Raw genomic sequence first — 15,899 nt, 5'->3', positions numbered from 1 at the left:
GAGGAATAGTCCAGGTAGCTGTGAGAGTCTGTAGGCTTATAGTAGATATCAGTAGATAGGCCGTCTCCAGAGATGGAGACAGAAAGATCAAGAAAGGGGAGGGAGGTGTCGGAAATGGACCAGGTAAATTTGAGGGCAGGGTGAAAGTTGGAGGCAAAGTTAATGAAGTCGACGAGCTCAGCATGCGTGCAAGAGGCAGTGCCAATGCAGTCGTCGATGTAGCGAAGGAAAAGAGGGGGATGGATACCGGTATAGCCTTGGAACATGGACTGTTCCACAAAGCCAACAAAAAGGCAGGCATAACTGGGACCCATGCGGGTGCCCATGGCTACACCCTTGGTTTGGAGGAAGTGGGAGGAGCCAAAGGAGAAATTATTGAGAGTAAGAACTAATTCCGCTAGACGGAGGAGAGTGATGGTAAAGGGGATTTGGTTAGGTCTGGAATCCAAAAAAAAACGAAGAGCTTCGAGACCATCTCAGTGGGGGATAGAGGTATATAGGGACTGGACGTCCATGGTGAAAATAAGACAGAGGGGGCCAGGGAACTTAAAATCATTGAAAAAATTCGAAGCATGAGAAGTGTCACGAACATAGGTGGGAAGAGATTGAACAAGGGGGGATAAGACAGTGTCAAGGTATGCAGAAATGAGTTCAGTGGGGCAGGAGCAAGCTGAGACAATAGGTCTACCTGGACAGGCAAGTTTGTGGTTCTTGGGTAGGAGGTAGAAATGGGAAGTGCGGGGTGTGGGAACTATGAGGTTTGTGGCAGTGGATGGGAGATCCCCAGAGCTAATAAGATTGGTGATGGTATTGGAGACAATGGCCTGGTGCTCCTTAGTGGGGTCATGATCAAGGGGTAAATAAGAGGAGGTATCAGAGAGTTGTTGCTGTGCCTCGGCCAGGTAGAGGTCAGTATGCCAGACAACAACAGCTCCCCCCTTATCAGCAGGTTTTATAGTGAGGTTGGGATTGGTGCGGAGGGAGCGGAGAGCAGAGCGTTCGGAAGGAGTGAGGTTGGAATTGGAACAGGGTGTGGTGAAGTCAAGACGGTTGATGTCCCGTCGGCAATTAGCAATAAAGAGATCCAGAGCAGGTAGAAGACCAGAGCGGGGTGTCCATGAAGAGGAGGAGGGTTGAAGACGGGAGAAGGGGTCATCGGTGGGGGTAGGAGAGTCCTTGTCAAAGAAGTAAGCTCGGAGACGGAGCCGGCGGAAGATGAGTTCAGCGTCATGGTGTACGCAGAACTCACTGAGGTGTGGGCGAAGGGGGACAAAGGTGAGGCCCTTAATGAGGACAGATCGCTCTGCCTCAGAGAGTTGAAGGTCAGAGGGAATGGTAAAGACCCGGCACGGATGAGAGATGGGATCAGAGGGGGGAGGAAGGCTGGTAGTGTCAGTGGAGAGGGAAGGGTTGGGCTGAGAGGAAGATGGAGCCTCTGAGGGCCCAGGAGCTGACGATGGGATCTGAGGGAGAGGGGATTGCAGAGTGGTGGTGGGGGAAGGGGAGACGGGAGTCACAATCGCAGTATGTGAAGACCCGGCCTGGAGATGTACCAACTAGGGAGGATGCAATATTAGATCTCCTATTAGGAAATGAGTTAGGGCAGGTGATGGAAGTGTGTGCAGGGGAACACTAGTTCCAGTGATCATAACGTCATTAGTTTCAACTTGATCATGGATAAAGATAGATCTGGTCTCGGGTTGAAGTTCTAAACTGGAAAAAGGCCAAATTTGAAGAAATGAGAAAGGATCTAAAAAGCGTAGATTGGGACAGGTTGTTCTCTGGCAAGGATGTGATTGGTAAGTGGGAGGCCTTCAAAGGAGAAATTTTGAGAGTGCAGAGTTTGTATGTTCCAGTCAGGGCTAAAGGCAAAATGAAAAAGAATAAGGAACCTTGGTTCTCTAGGGATGTTGGAACTTTGATAAAGAAGAAGAGAGAAATGTATAACATGTATAGGCAACAGGGAGGAAATAAGATGCTTGAGGAGTATAAAAAAGAGTAAGAAAATACTTAAGAAAGAAATCAGGAGGGCTAAAAGAAGACATGAGGTTGCTTTGACAGTCAGGGTGAAGGATAATCCTAAGAGCTTCTACAGGTATGTTAAGAGCAAAAGGATAGTAAGGGATAAAATTGGTCCTCTTGAAGATCAGAGTGGTCGGCTATGTATGGAACCAAAAGAAATGGGAGAGATATTAAATGGGTTTTTTGCATCTGTATTTACTGAGGAAACTGGAATGGAGTCTATGGAAACAAGGCAAACAAGTAGGGAGGTCATGGAACTTACACAGATTAAAGAGGAGGAGGTGCTTGCTGTCTTGAGGCAAATCAGAGTAGATAAATGCCCAGGACCTGACAGGGTATTCCCGTGGACCTTGAAGGAGACTAGTGTTGAAATTGCAGGGGCCCTGGCAGAAATATTTAAAATGTCGATATCCACGGGTCAGGTGCCGGAGGATTGTAGGATAGCTCATGTTGTTCCATTGTTTAAAAAAGGCTCTAAAAGTAATCTGGGAAATTATAGGCCGGTAAATTTGATGTCAGTAGTAGGTAAATTATTGGAAGGGTACTAAGAGATAGGATCTACAAGTATTTAGATAGACATGGACTTATTAGGGAAAGTCAACAAGGCTTTGTGCGTGGTAGGTCATGTTTAACAAATCTATCAGAGTTTTTCGAGGAGGTTACAAGAAAAGTGGATGAAGGGAAGGCAGTGGATGTTGTCTACATGGACTTCAGTAAGGCCTTTGACATGATCCCACATGGGAGGTTAGTTAGGAAGATTCAGTCACTAGGTATACATGGAGAGGTAGTAAATTGGATTAGACATTGGCTCAATGGAAGAAGCTAGAGTGGTAGTGGAGGATTGCTACTCTGAGTGGAGGCCTGTGACTAGTGGTGTGCCACAGGGATCAGTGCTGGGTCCATTGATCTTGATGATAATGTGGCAAATTGGATCAGCAAATTTGCTGATGATACAAAGATTGGAGGTGTAGTGAACAGTGAGGAAGGTTTTCAAAGCTTGCAGAGAGATTTGGACCAGTTGGAAGAATGGGCTGAAAAATGGCAGATGGAGTTTAATGCGGACAAGTGTGAGGTATTGCACTTCGGAAGGTCAAACCAAGGTAGAACATACAAGGTAAATGGTAGGACACTGAGGAGTGCAGTAGAACAGAGGGATCTGGGAGTACAGGTACATAATTCCCCAAGAGTGGCTTCACAAGTAGATAGGGTTGTAAAGAAAGCTTTTGGTACATTGGCCTTTATAAATCAAAGTATTGAGTATAAGAGTTGGAATGTAATGGTGAGGTTGCATAAGACATTGGTGAGACCAAATTTGGAGTATTGTGTGCAGTTTTGGTCACCTGATTACAGGAAGGATATTAATAAGATTGAAAGAGTGCAGAGAAGGTTTACAAGGATGTTGCCAGGACTTGAGAAATTGAATTACAGAGAAAGGTTGAATAGGTTAGGACTTTATTCCCTGGAGCGTAGGAGAATGAGGGGTGATTTGATAGAGGTGTATAAAATTATGATGGGTATAGATAGAGTGAATGCAAGCAGGCTTTTTCCACTGAGGCCAGGGGAGAAAAAAAAGAGGTCATGGGTTAAGGGTGAAGGGGGAAAAGTTTAAAGGGAACATTGGGGGAGGGGGTTCTTCACACAGAGAGCAGTGGGAGAGTAGTATGAGCTGCCAGATGAAGTGGTAAATGCGGGCTCACTTTTAACGTTTAAGAAAAACTTGGACAGGTACATGGATGAGAGGGGTTTGGAGGGATTTGACCCAGGTGCAGGTCAGTGGGACTAGGCAGAAAAATGGTTTGGCACAGCCAAGAAGGGCCAAAAGGCTTGTTTCTATGCTGTAATGTTCTATGGTTCTGTATGACAAAAATTCAAAGCACAAAAATTAGCAGACATTCAAGGCAAATTAAAACAACTTCCAAGTTGTAGATAGCAACAAAATTAATTCTAATTTAAAACAGGAAATTAAGAAATTGCAAAGTGAAATTGATGAAATTTATGCATTGTAAGCTCAAAGAAATTTTCTTTACCTGAGACAAAAGAATTATGAAGTAGGAGGTAAATCAGCTAGATTATTAGCATATAAATTATGTAAACAACAAGCACACAATACAAATCATAAAATAAAGAATCCAAAAACAGAGCTTGTTGAGAGTCCAAGAGGGAAAATTCAAAAGAGTTTTGAAACATATTATCGAGAGCTGTACTCTTAACCCCGGCCTCCAATGAGTCCCATATAGACACTTTCCTGAATTCTTAAGAATTACTCAAGCTCACAGACTTACAAAATGAATGTTTATTAGAACCAGTAACTGCCAAAGAACTGAACATGGCCATCTCTCGATTAAAGGCTGGAAAGTCTCCAGGCTCTGATGGGTTCACCTCAGAGTGGTACAAATTGCTGAAGTCACAGTTAGCTCCATTATTACTTAACACCTTTAATTGGATCTTACAGAGAGGAGAAATTCCACCTTCCTGGAGAGAGGCGATTATCTCAGCTATTCCTAAGGAGGAACTAGAATGCGGTAATTATCGGCCAGTCAGTGTCCTTAATTTGGATTGCAAATTATTTACATTTATATTAGCTTGTAGACTGGAAAAGCTTCTACCTGGCCTTATCCACATAGACCAGACTGGATTCACTCAGCAAAGACAAACTCAGGACAACATAAGGAGAACTTTACACATACCAGAACAGGTTACTAAGAGTGGGACAGAGACAATGGTAGTGGGATTAGATGCCGAGAAAGCTTTTGATTCAGTTAGATGGATATTCCTATATGAAGTGTTCGGAAGATTCGGCCTTCAAGAAAAGTTTATTAAAGTAATCCAGACTTTATATGACAGTCCAGCAGCTGGAATTACGATAAATGGGGTCCTCTCTGACTCTTTTATTTTAGAGAGAGGAACTAGACAGGGATGCCCAATTTCCATACATTGAACCTCTTGCCCAATTAATAAGACAGTGAAATTGCAAAAGGCAACAGCGTGGCAGGGATTGAACAGAAGGTAGCGCTATTCGCAGATGATGTCTTAGTTTATTGGAGTGAACCAGAAGAATCATTCATAGGGATTGTTTACACTGTTGGATGAGTTCGGGAAAATATCAGGTTATAAAATTAATATAAAGAAAACGTAGGTTAGATAGATAGATAGATAGATACTTTATTCATCCCCATGGGGAAATTCAACATTTTTTCCAATGTCCCATACACTTATTGTAGCAAAACTAATTACATACAATACTTAACTCAGTAAAAATATGATATGCATCTAAAATCACCCCCTCAAAAAGCATTAATAATAGCTTTTAAAAAGTTCTTAAGTAGCTTACTTAAATACATTGAGTCCTAACCCCGGCACTTTAACATATCTTACTCCTGGCGGTTGAATTGTAAAGCCGAATGGCATTGGGGAGTATTGATCTCTTCATCCTGTCTGAGGAGCATTGCATCGATAGCAACCTGTCGCTGAAACTGCTTCTCTGTCTCTGGATGGTGCTATGTAGAGGATGTTCAGGGTTTTCCATAATTGACTGTAGCCTACTCAGCGCCCTTCGCTCTGCTACCGATGTTATACTCTCCAGTACTTTGCCCACGACAGAGCCCGCCTTCCTTACCAGCTTATTAAGACGTGAGGCGTCCCTCTTCTTAATGCTGCCTCCCCAACATGCCACCACAAAGAAGAGGGCGCTCTCCACAACTGACCTATAGAACATCTTCAGCATCTCACTACAAACATTGAATGACGCCAACCTTCTAAGGAAGTACAGTCGACTCTGTGCCTTCCTGCACAAGGCATCTGTGTTGGCAGTCCAGTCTAGCTTCTCGTCTAACTGTACTCCCAGATACTTGTAGGTCTTAACCTGCTCCACACATTCTCCATTAATGATCACTGGCTCCATATGAGGCCTAGATCTCCTAAAGTCCACCACCATCTCCTTGGTCTTGGTGATATTGAGACGCAGGTAGTTTGAGTTGCACCATATCACAAAGTCCTGTATCAGTTTCCTATACTCTTCCTCCTGTCCATTCCTGACACACCCCACTATGGCCGTGTCGTCAGCGAACTTCTGCACATGGCAGGACTCCGAGTTACATTGGAAGTCTGATGTGTACAGGGTGAACAGGACCGGAGAGAGCACAGTCCCCTGCGGCGCTCCTGTGCTGCTGACCACCGTGTCAGACCTACAGTCTCCCAACCGCACATACTGAGGTCTATCTGTCAAGTAGTCCACTATCCAATCCACCATGTGAGAGTCTACTCCCATCTCTGTTAGCTTGTGCCTTAAGATCTTGGGCTGGATGGTGTTAAAGGCACTAGAGAAGTCCAGGAATGTAATCCTCACAGCACCACTGACCCCATCCAGGTGAGAGAGGGATTTGTGCAGCAAATACGTGATAGCATCCTCCACACCCACCTTCTCCTTATACGCAAACTGAAGAGGATCCCGGGCGTGCCTGGTTTGTGGCCTCAGATTCTGTATTATCAGCTGTGTTATGTCCCTAAATTATACAGCATCCAAAAAACTGCAGGATATGATCTTAAGTAGGAAGCTAAATCATTAAAATATTTAGGAATGACCCTGCCAAAAGATCTTTCAACGTTATCACAAGTAAATTATGGGCCATTAGTTTCAGAGATAAAAGTAGATATACATAGATGGAATCATCCCCTTTTTAAAGTTTAAATTCAAGGACAAACACTATAAAAATGAATATTCTCCCTTGGTTACTTTACTTTTTCTGGAATTTACCTGTGGAGGTAGACAATCCATTTAGGTAATGGGACAAATGGATTTCCCACTTTATCTGGCAAGGAAAGAAACCTAGGATCGGATTTAACACCTTACAGTTAGGGAAGGAAGGAGGAGGTATAGCACTTCCTTGCTTGAGAAATTATTTTTATGCTTCACAGATAACCCCTCTGTTATATTGGTGTAATGGGGAATACAAGGCTAGATGGAAGGAAATAGAATTTGGATTGATTGACAGTTTTCATCTATAGGCCTCAATTGCAGACAAAGGATTGATGGCCCAACTGGAAAAGATTGAAAACAGTTGGATAAACCTCACATTAAAAGTATGGCAGAAGGTGACTAATTTATGTGGAATTTACATGTTAAAACTTTTTAAGATGGGGTGCTTATGATACCAAATTCTTTCCCAGCAGAGGAGATAAAAGATTTGAACTATGGATAAAGAAAGGTCTTACAACCTACCTCTCATTCACACATAAAAGTGCATTACAAACTTTTCAATCCCTGCAGAACAAACACGGCCTAGAACACAATGACTTTTTAGGTACCTTCAAGTACGACACTACTTTAACCAGAATTGTAGGTGTACACTTATCAACAGCAGAATCAGAAATTTTCAAGATTTTGAATTCGGCTTACAGCTCAATACCAAGTAAATCAATTGCTCGATTATAAAATGCCCTCTTTCATGCCAAAAATGAAAACACATTGAATATTAAAGAGAAGTGGGAGAAAGAAGCGGGGTTGGTACTTTCAGAGGAGGTTTGGGGGGAAATATGCAGCTTTCAGTGGTCTTCGACTAACTCTTGGATTTGGAGAGAACATTGTTGGAAAAATATTGTAAGATACTTCAAGACCCCATACCAGGAAAAATATAACGACACAAACGTGGCGTGTTGGAGAAAGTGTGGCTCCAAGGAAGCAAATCATTTCCATATTTTTTGGGATTGCCCTAAATAAAGTTTATATTGGAAAGGTATTCACAGAACATTAGTTAAGGTATTTAAGATACAGATACCTCTGGACTTTGTGACTCTCTACCTGGGGCATGTATTGTTTTTGGAACAGAAGAAAGATATAAAGTTGCTGCAGGCTCTTTTAGCGGCAAGTAAGAAATCAATCACCAGAAAGTGGCTAAATCCAGTATCACCTACTTTAGAAGAGTGGCATGAAATTATTTTGGAAATATTTAAAATAGAAAAGATGACTTACTCCCTGAGAATTCAAGAAGAAAAATTTTATCAAATTTGGAATAAATAGATTGAATTTATAACCCCAATGCGAGCAGACTTTAGTGATTCTCCTAATGGTTCATACTGCTTTTCTCATTAACATGGTAATAGTAAGCTCCCTTGGTTTGAATGTTTACTGTTTTATTTCTGGAAAACATGAAATTAACACAAATAAAGGAAAAGATTTGGCAAAAAAAGATAATTTGAAGTAAATAAGTACACAGGAATTGGATAAGTATGATTATGGGTAGGAGCAAACTTGAATGTGTTAAGATACAAACACCTACGATGGAAGTTACATAGGGTTACACACATTATTTTGGACAAGAAAGAAATGGACGAGAAGAGATACATGGAAATTATTATTCAACCACTATTATTACTAATTTTTATTAACTATTATTATTATTATTTAGTTTAATAGTGTAGAATTACCATTGCACATAAATATCTATTTAAGTGCCTAATTATTTTTCTTTTAATATATCTCAGTGAGTACTTGTGAATGTATAAATATATAGAGATTTATATATATATAAAAAAATGGAAAAGGCTTTATATGTAAAAAAGTTTGTGTAATACTTGTGAATACCTTATCCAAATAAAAATAAAATTAAAAAAAAATAATTTGGTCAGCAAGAAAACTCAGTTTTCTTGGGGGGGGGGGGGGAGTGGCATTGCTGGTCAGGGATAGTATCACGGCTATAGAAAGGGAGGACGCTGCAGAAGGAGTGTCCATGGAGTCAGTCTGGGTGGAAGTCAGAAATAGGAAGGGATCAATCACTGTGCTGGGAGTAGTCTATAGGCCCCCAAATAGCCCCGGGACACCAAGGAGCAGATAAGCAGGCAGATTTTAGAATGGTGCAGGAAATACAGGGTAGTAGTTATGGGTGATTTCAACTTCCCTCTTATTGACTGGCACCTCCTGAGTGCAAGGGGGATAGATGGGGCTGAATTGTCAGGTGTGTTCAAGAAGGAGTCCTGACACAGTATGTGGACCGGCCGACGAGAGGAGAGGCCATACTGGATCTAGTTCTGGGTAATAAACCTGGTCAGGTGACAGACCTCTTGGTGGGGGAGCATTTTGGTGAGGGTGACCACAACTCCCTTAGCTTCAGCATAGCTATGGAAAGGGATAAAATCAGACGAAATGGTAAAGTGCTTAACTGGGGAAGGGCTAACTTTGAAGGGATGAGGCAGGAACTAGCGAAAGTAAATTGGAAACAGATGTTCAAAGGGGAAATCACATAAGTAATGTGGGAGAAGTTTAGGGACCACTTGAGCTGGGTTCAGGATAGGTTTGTCCCACTGAGGCAAGGAAAAAATGGTAGGAAAAGGGAACCGTGGCTGACGAAACATGTGAGGCAACTCATCAAGAGGAAAAAATAAGCATATGTTAGATATAAGAAGCAGGAAGTGGGAGGGGCTTATGAGAAATATAGGGTAGCCAGGAAGGAGCTAAAGAAAGGACTTAGGAGAGCTCGAAGGGGGCATGAGAAGGCCTTGGCATGTAGGATTAAGGAGAACCCCAAGGTATTCTATGCGTATGTGAAGAATAGGAGGATGACGAGAATGAAGGTGGGACCACTAAAGGATAAAGAGGGCAACATGTGCCTGGAAGCGGAGGAGGTTGGGGAGGTCCTAAATGAATACTTTGCTTCAGTATTCACAAGTGAAAATGATCTTGATCAGGATGAGGTCGAAGTAGAGCAGGCCTGTGTGCTGGACAATGTGGCGATTAAGGAAGAAGTAGTGCCTGATCTTCTTAAAAACATTAAGATTGATAAATCCCGAGGGCCAGATATGATACACCCCAGGTTGTTGTGGGAATTGAGAGAAGAGATCGCAGGAGCATTAGCTATGATCTTTGAATCCTCTTTGGCTGCAGGGGAAGTGCCGGAGGACTGGAGAATGGCAAATGTAGTTCCCTTGTTTAAAAAAGGTAATAGGGAGAAACCTGGGAACTATAGACCGGTGAGTCTTATGTCAGTGGTATGCAAACTACTGGAAAGGATTCTTAAGGATAGGATCTACAAGCATTTGGAGAAGTACAGTCTACTCATGGATAGTCAACATGGCTTTGTGAAGGGAAGATCGTGCTTCACGAGCCTGATTGAGTTTTTTGAAGAGGTAACAAAAGAAATTGATGAGGGTAGGGCAGTGGATGTGGTCTACATGGACTTTAGCAAAGCATTTGACAAGGTCCCTCATGAGAGACTCATCCAGAAAGTCATAAGGCATGGAATAAGTGTTGGATAAAAAAAATTGGCTTAAAGGAAGAAAGCAGAGGGTAGCTGTGGAAGGAAAGTATTCTGCCTGGAGGTCGGTGACTAGTGGAGTGCCGCAGGATCTGTCCTGGGACCCCTGCTATTTGTCATTTTTATAAATGACCTGGATGTAGAGGCGGAAGGATTGTTGAGTAAGTTTGCGGATGACACGAAGATTGGAGGAGTTGTGGATGGAGCTGTAGGTTGTTGAAGGTTACAAGAGGATATAGACAGGCTGCAGAGTTGGGCAGAAAAATGGCAGATGGAGTTCAATCCGGACAAGTGTGAGGTGAATCATTTTGGAAGGACAAACCAGAAGACTGAGTACAGGATTAATGGTCAGTTACTTAAGAGTGTGGATGAACAAAGGGACCTTGGGGTTCAAATCCATACATCCCTCAAGGTCGCTGCACAGGTCAGTAGGGTAGTTAAGAAGGCCTATGGGATGCTAGGCTTCATTAACAGGGGGATTGAGTTCAAGAGTAGAGAGGTCATGTTTCAACTCTACAAATCTCTGGTGAGACCGCACTTAGAGTATTGTGTTCAGTTCTGGTCACCTCATTATAGGAAGGACGTGGAAGCTATGGAGAGGGTGTAGAGGAGATTTACCAGGATGTTGCCTAGTTTGGAGAACAAGTCATATGAAGCAAGATTAGCAGAGCTGGGACTTTTCTCTTTGGAGTGTCGAAGAATGAGAGGGGACTTGATAGAGGTCTACAAGATTATGAGAGGCATAGATAGGGTGGATAGTCAGTACCTGTTTCCCAGGGCACCAATAGCAAACACCAGAGGGCATATGTACAAAATTAAGGGAGGGAAGTTTAGGGGAGACATCAGGGGTAAGTTTTTTATTTATTTATTTATTTATTTTTTTACAGAGGGTTGTGAGTGCCTGAAATGACTTGCCAGGGATGGTGGTGGAGGCTAAAACATTAGGGGTATTTAAGAGCCTCTTGGACAGGCACATGGATGAAAGAAAAATGGAGGGTCATGGGGTAGCGTGGGTTTAGTACTTTTTTTTTAAGGATTATATGGGTCGGCACAACATGGAGGGCTGAAGGGCCTGTACTGTGCTGTAGTGTTCTATGGTTCAGCGAGGATGGGCAAGTTAGTGCAGTTTGGCAATTCCAATAAATGTTAAAGCCAATAATACTAGATTATACCAAAAGACTCTTCTGACACATAACGTGTAAAAGAGAGGTGAGAGTGGATATTGAACTGCTGGAAAAAGATGCTGGAAAGGTAGTAATGGGCGAACAATGAAATGGCGGACAAACTGAATAAGTATTCTGCACCTGTCTTCACTGTGGAAGTCACTGGCAGTATGGTGGAAATTCCAAGTGTCAGGGGGCATTAAGTGTGTGAAGTTACTGTACTAGGGACTGTTGGGAAACTGAACAGTCTGAAGGTAGATAAGTCATCTGGACCAGATGGTGTACACCCCAGGGTTCTGAAAGAGGTGGCTGAAGAGAATGTGGAGGCATTAGTAATGATCTTTCATCTTTCAAGAATCACTAGATTCTAGAAGATTTGATAATTGCAAATGTCACTCCACTCTTCAAGAAGGGCGAGAGGCAGAAGAAAGGAAATGATAGGCCAATTGGTCTGACCTCAGTGGTTGTGAAGATGTTGGAGTCGATTATTAAGGATGTGGTTTCAGGGGTACTTGGAGGCACATGATAAAATAGGCTGTAGTCAGCATGGCTTCCTCAAGGGAAAATCTTGCCTGACAAATCTGTTGGAATTCTTTGAAGAAATTACAAGCAGGATAGACAAAGGAGAATCATTTGATATTGTGTATATGGATTTTCCAAAGGCCTTTGACAAGGTGCCACATGAGGCTGCTTAACAAGCTACAAGCCCATGGTATTACAGTAAAAATTCTAACGTGGATAAAGCAGTGGCTGATTGGCAGGAGGCAAAGAGTGGGAATAAAAGGGAGCCTTTTCTTGTTGGCTGCTGGTGACTAGTGATGTTCTGCAAGGGTCTGTGTTGGGACCGATGCTTTTTACATTGTATGATGGAATTGATAGCAAATTTTGGAGACGATATGAAGATAGGCAGAGGGGCAGGTAGTTTTGAGGAAGTAGAGAGACTACAGAAGGACTTGGACTGATTAGGAGAATGGGCAAAGTGGCAGAAGGAATACAACGTCGGGAGGTGTGTAGTTATGCACTTTGGTAGAAAGAATGAAAGCGTTGACTATTTTCTAAATGGAGAGAAAATACAAAAAACAAAGGCGTAAAGGGATTTAGGAGTCATTGTGCAGGATTCCTTAAACGTTGATTTGCAGGTTGAGTTGGTGGAAAGGCAGGCAAATGTGATGTTCACATTCATTTCAAGAACACTGGAACACAAAATCAAGGCTGTAATGTTGAGACTTTATAAAGAACTGGCGAGGTCTCACTTGAGTATTGTGAGCAGTTTGTGCTGAAACTGAAGAGGGTTCATAGGGCGTTCACGAAAATGATTCCAGGGTTGAAAGGCTTGTCAATAGAAGAGCATTTGAGAGCTCTGAGCCTGTATTCACTAGAATTCAGAAGAATGAAGGGTGACCTCATTGAAACCTATCGAATGGTGAAAGGCCTTGATAGAGTGGATGTGGAGAGGACGTTTCCTATGGTAGGATAGTGTAAGACCAGAGGACACAGCCTCAGATTAGAGGGGCATCCCTTTAGGATGGAGATGAGGAGGAATCTCTTTAGCCAGAGAGTGATGAATCTGTGGAATTTGTTGCCACAGGCAGCTGTGGAGGCCGAGTCTTTATGTATATTTAAGGCAGAGGTTGATAGGTTCTTGATAAGTCAAGCATGAAGGATTATGAGGAGGTTGGGGGGGAGAGGCAGGAGATTGGGTCTGAGAGGAAGAATGGATCAGCCATGTTGAAATGACAGATTAGACTTGATGGGCCAAATAGCCTAATTCTGCTTCAATATGTTATGGTCTACATGGACTTTAGCAAGGCATTTGACAAGGTACCAATGGGAAGTTGGTTAGGAAGGTTCAGTTGCTTGGCGTTTAAGTTGAGGTAGTAAATTGGAGCAGACATTGGCTTTACGAGAGAAGCCAGAGAGTGGTAGTAGATGGTTGCCTCTCTAACTGGAGGCCTGTGACTAGTAGAGTGTACAGGGATTGGTGCCAGGTCCATTGTTGTTTGTCATCTACAGTATATCAATGATCTGGATAATAATGTGGTTGACTGGATCAGCAAATTTGCGGATTTCCAAGATTAGGCACGTGGTGGACAGCGAGGAAGACTATCAGCTTGCAGCGGGATGGAAAAACAGGCTGAAAAAAATGGCAGATGGAATTTAATGCAGATAAGTGTGAGGTGTTGCACTTCGGTAAGACCAATCAGGGTAGGTCTTGTACAGTGAACGGTAGGGCGCTGAGGAGTGCAGTAGAAGAAAGTCATCTGCACTGGGAATACAGGACAATAATTCATTGAAGGTGGCATCACAGGTAGATTGGGTCATTGAGTGTTTGGCACATTGGCCTTCATAAATCATAGTATTGAGTCCAGGAGATAACATGTTATATTATAGTTGGAAAAGACGTTGGTGAGGCCTCATTTAGAGTATTGAGTGCAGTTTTGGGTCGCCTGCCGACAGAAAAGATGCAAAGAAGATTGAAAGAGAATAGAGAAAATTTAGAAGGGTTTTGCTGGGACTGGAGGACCTGAGTTATGAGGAAAGATTTAATACAAAATTATAAGGGGCATAGACAGGGTAAATGCAAGCAGGCATTTTCCACTGAGCTTAGGTGGGATGACAACTAGAGGTCAGGGGTTTAGGATGGAAGGTGAAATGTTTAAGGGGAATATGGGGGGAAATTTCTTGACTCAGTGGGTTGTGAGAGTGTGGACCGAGCTGCCAGCACAAGTGATCAATGTGAGCTCGATTTCAACGTTTAAGAGAAGTAGGAGGTATGTACATTGATAGGAGTATGGAGGACTATGGTCCAGGTGCAGGTCAATGGGAGCAGACAGTTTAAATGGTTTGGCATGGACTAGATGCCGTTTCTGTCCTGTACTTTTCTATGATTCTGTGACTTTAAACTGTTGCGCATGAAATTCCTTGATCAGTAGTTCCTGAGATACTCAAATCACTCCGTCTTGCACCAACAATCATTCCACAGTCAAAGTCACTTAGATCACATTTCTTCCCTATTCTGATGTTTGGTCTGAACAACAACCAAACTTCTTGACCATGTCTGCATGCTTTTAAGCATTGAGTTGCTGCCATATGATTGGCTGATGAGATATTTGTATTAGCATACAGGTGTACCTAATAAATTGGCTGCTGTGTGTATATAAAACAGCATTCATGAAGGAGAATTCCACTGGGAATAGTTTTCCCTATTCCTTCTCTAAAAATCACCTCCTTTCCAGAAATCTGTTTAGTTTACTGTGGCAAAAGCTACAATAACAGTTTGCTTCTTCGTGGGTCTTGAGCTTTGGACCAGCAAATGTACAACATTGAAGAACAATTCCTTTTTGACCATGTGCATTGCTCCCAGGATGTTGGTGTAGGCACTGCAGACTCTGGCATGTTGGTTCTACATGACAGGGAACTGGAGGGTTATTAGATGTTCACTTATTACACAAGGCAAGATGCTCATTCTTGATGGCAAAAATCACATGAGGATACAGTGTTCCAGTTTGTTTTTCCAGACAGCACACCACCACCTTATTCATCAATCATGATACCCTTCTGTATATGAGGTGGCATTGTCACGATCAATATTTCAATGTTCTCAGGGTGACAATGAGGTTCTGATTTTCCATGTCTTGAATGTTATTTCAAGGAATAGAAAATGCCTGCACCTGATATCTTTTCATAAGGGGTAGCTGTATCACATATGCTCTCTACCATCCGGGCAATCGAGGTTATGGTCCAAAAAAGCTGACATACATACAGCACATGCATATTTGCTCTTTTACACATTTCTTCTTTGGCCTCCTCTCCCTCCTCCCAACCTAATCCACTCCCTCCTAATCTACTGCTCCGCCAATTCCCTGTTAAATGGTTAAAAAATCTTTTTTTTCTGTCATTGAATTTATGGTAAGCCAAAGTGTGTGAAACCAAACAGCCCACAATGTACAGCAAGTAATCACACAAAGACAGGCACATGGATGTACAATTAGCAATGGCAGCTGTTGACGGCAGTACAGTACAACCACTTACTTTGAACTGCTTGCCACAGGTGGAGCAGAGAAAGTCCTTCCGATCAGAGTGTCGCAGCATATGTAGTCGAAGCTTGTCCGGCCGGCAGAAGGCTTTGTCACATTCTGTACACTGGTAAATCTTCTCAGAGTGAAAGCTTCGAATGTGCTTCTTTATCTGTTCATTGATACAAGGACAAAACAGGGCAAAGTAACTACCAATCTCCAACTACACCAATCCATTGACACCCATGTCTTCCAAATTCTATCCATACCAATCCTTCACACTGAACTTTAATGCTCCATTGAAACTATCTTTTCACATACTTCTCCAATGTTCCAGCTACCAAATGTAGCATTTTGTTCTTAACCATAACCCAGCGTGTGAACTTTATGCTCACCATCCCTTCAATATATGCATTCTTTCCACAGTCCAGAAAAACTCCATTGGTACCAGA

The 15,899-nt window shown here is 42.6% G+C and overlaps 1 protein-coding gene across 5 annotated transcripts in view; it reads right to left on the bottom strand.

The window, feature by feature from the left end:
* prdm10 (PR domain containing 10) overlaps positions 1-15,899 on the bottom strand; it is a 146,750-nt gene that overhangs the window by 32,798 nt on the left and 98,053 nt on the right. For all 5 annotated transcript variants that reach the window (XM_073029612.1, XM_073029616.1, XM_073029617.1 and 2 more), the window contains one exon: positions 15,464-15,619. In XM_073029612.1, the coding sequence (XP_072885713.1) occupies positions 15,464-15,619 (156 nt within the window). The remainder of the gene's footprint in view (positions 1-15,463; positions 15,620-15,899) is intronic.

Source organism: Hemitrygon akajei, chromosome 26, assembly GCF_048418815.1.
Source record: "Hemitrygon akajei chromosome 26, sHemAka1.3, whole genome shotgun sequence".
Lineage (NCBI taxonomy): Eukaryota > Metazoa > Chordata > Chondrichthyes > Myliobatiformes > Dasyatidae > Hemitrygon > Hemitrygon akajei.
Note: the sequence above shows the minus strand (reverse complement) of the source record. Positions and strands in the feature narration are given on the sequence as shown.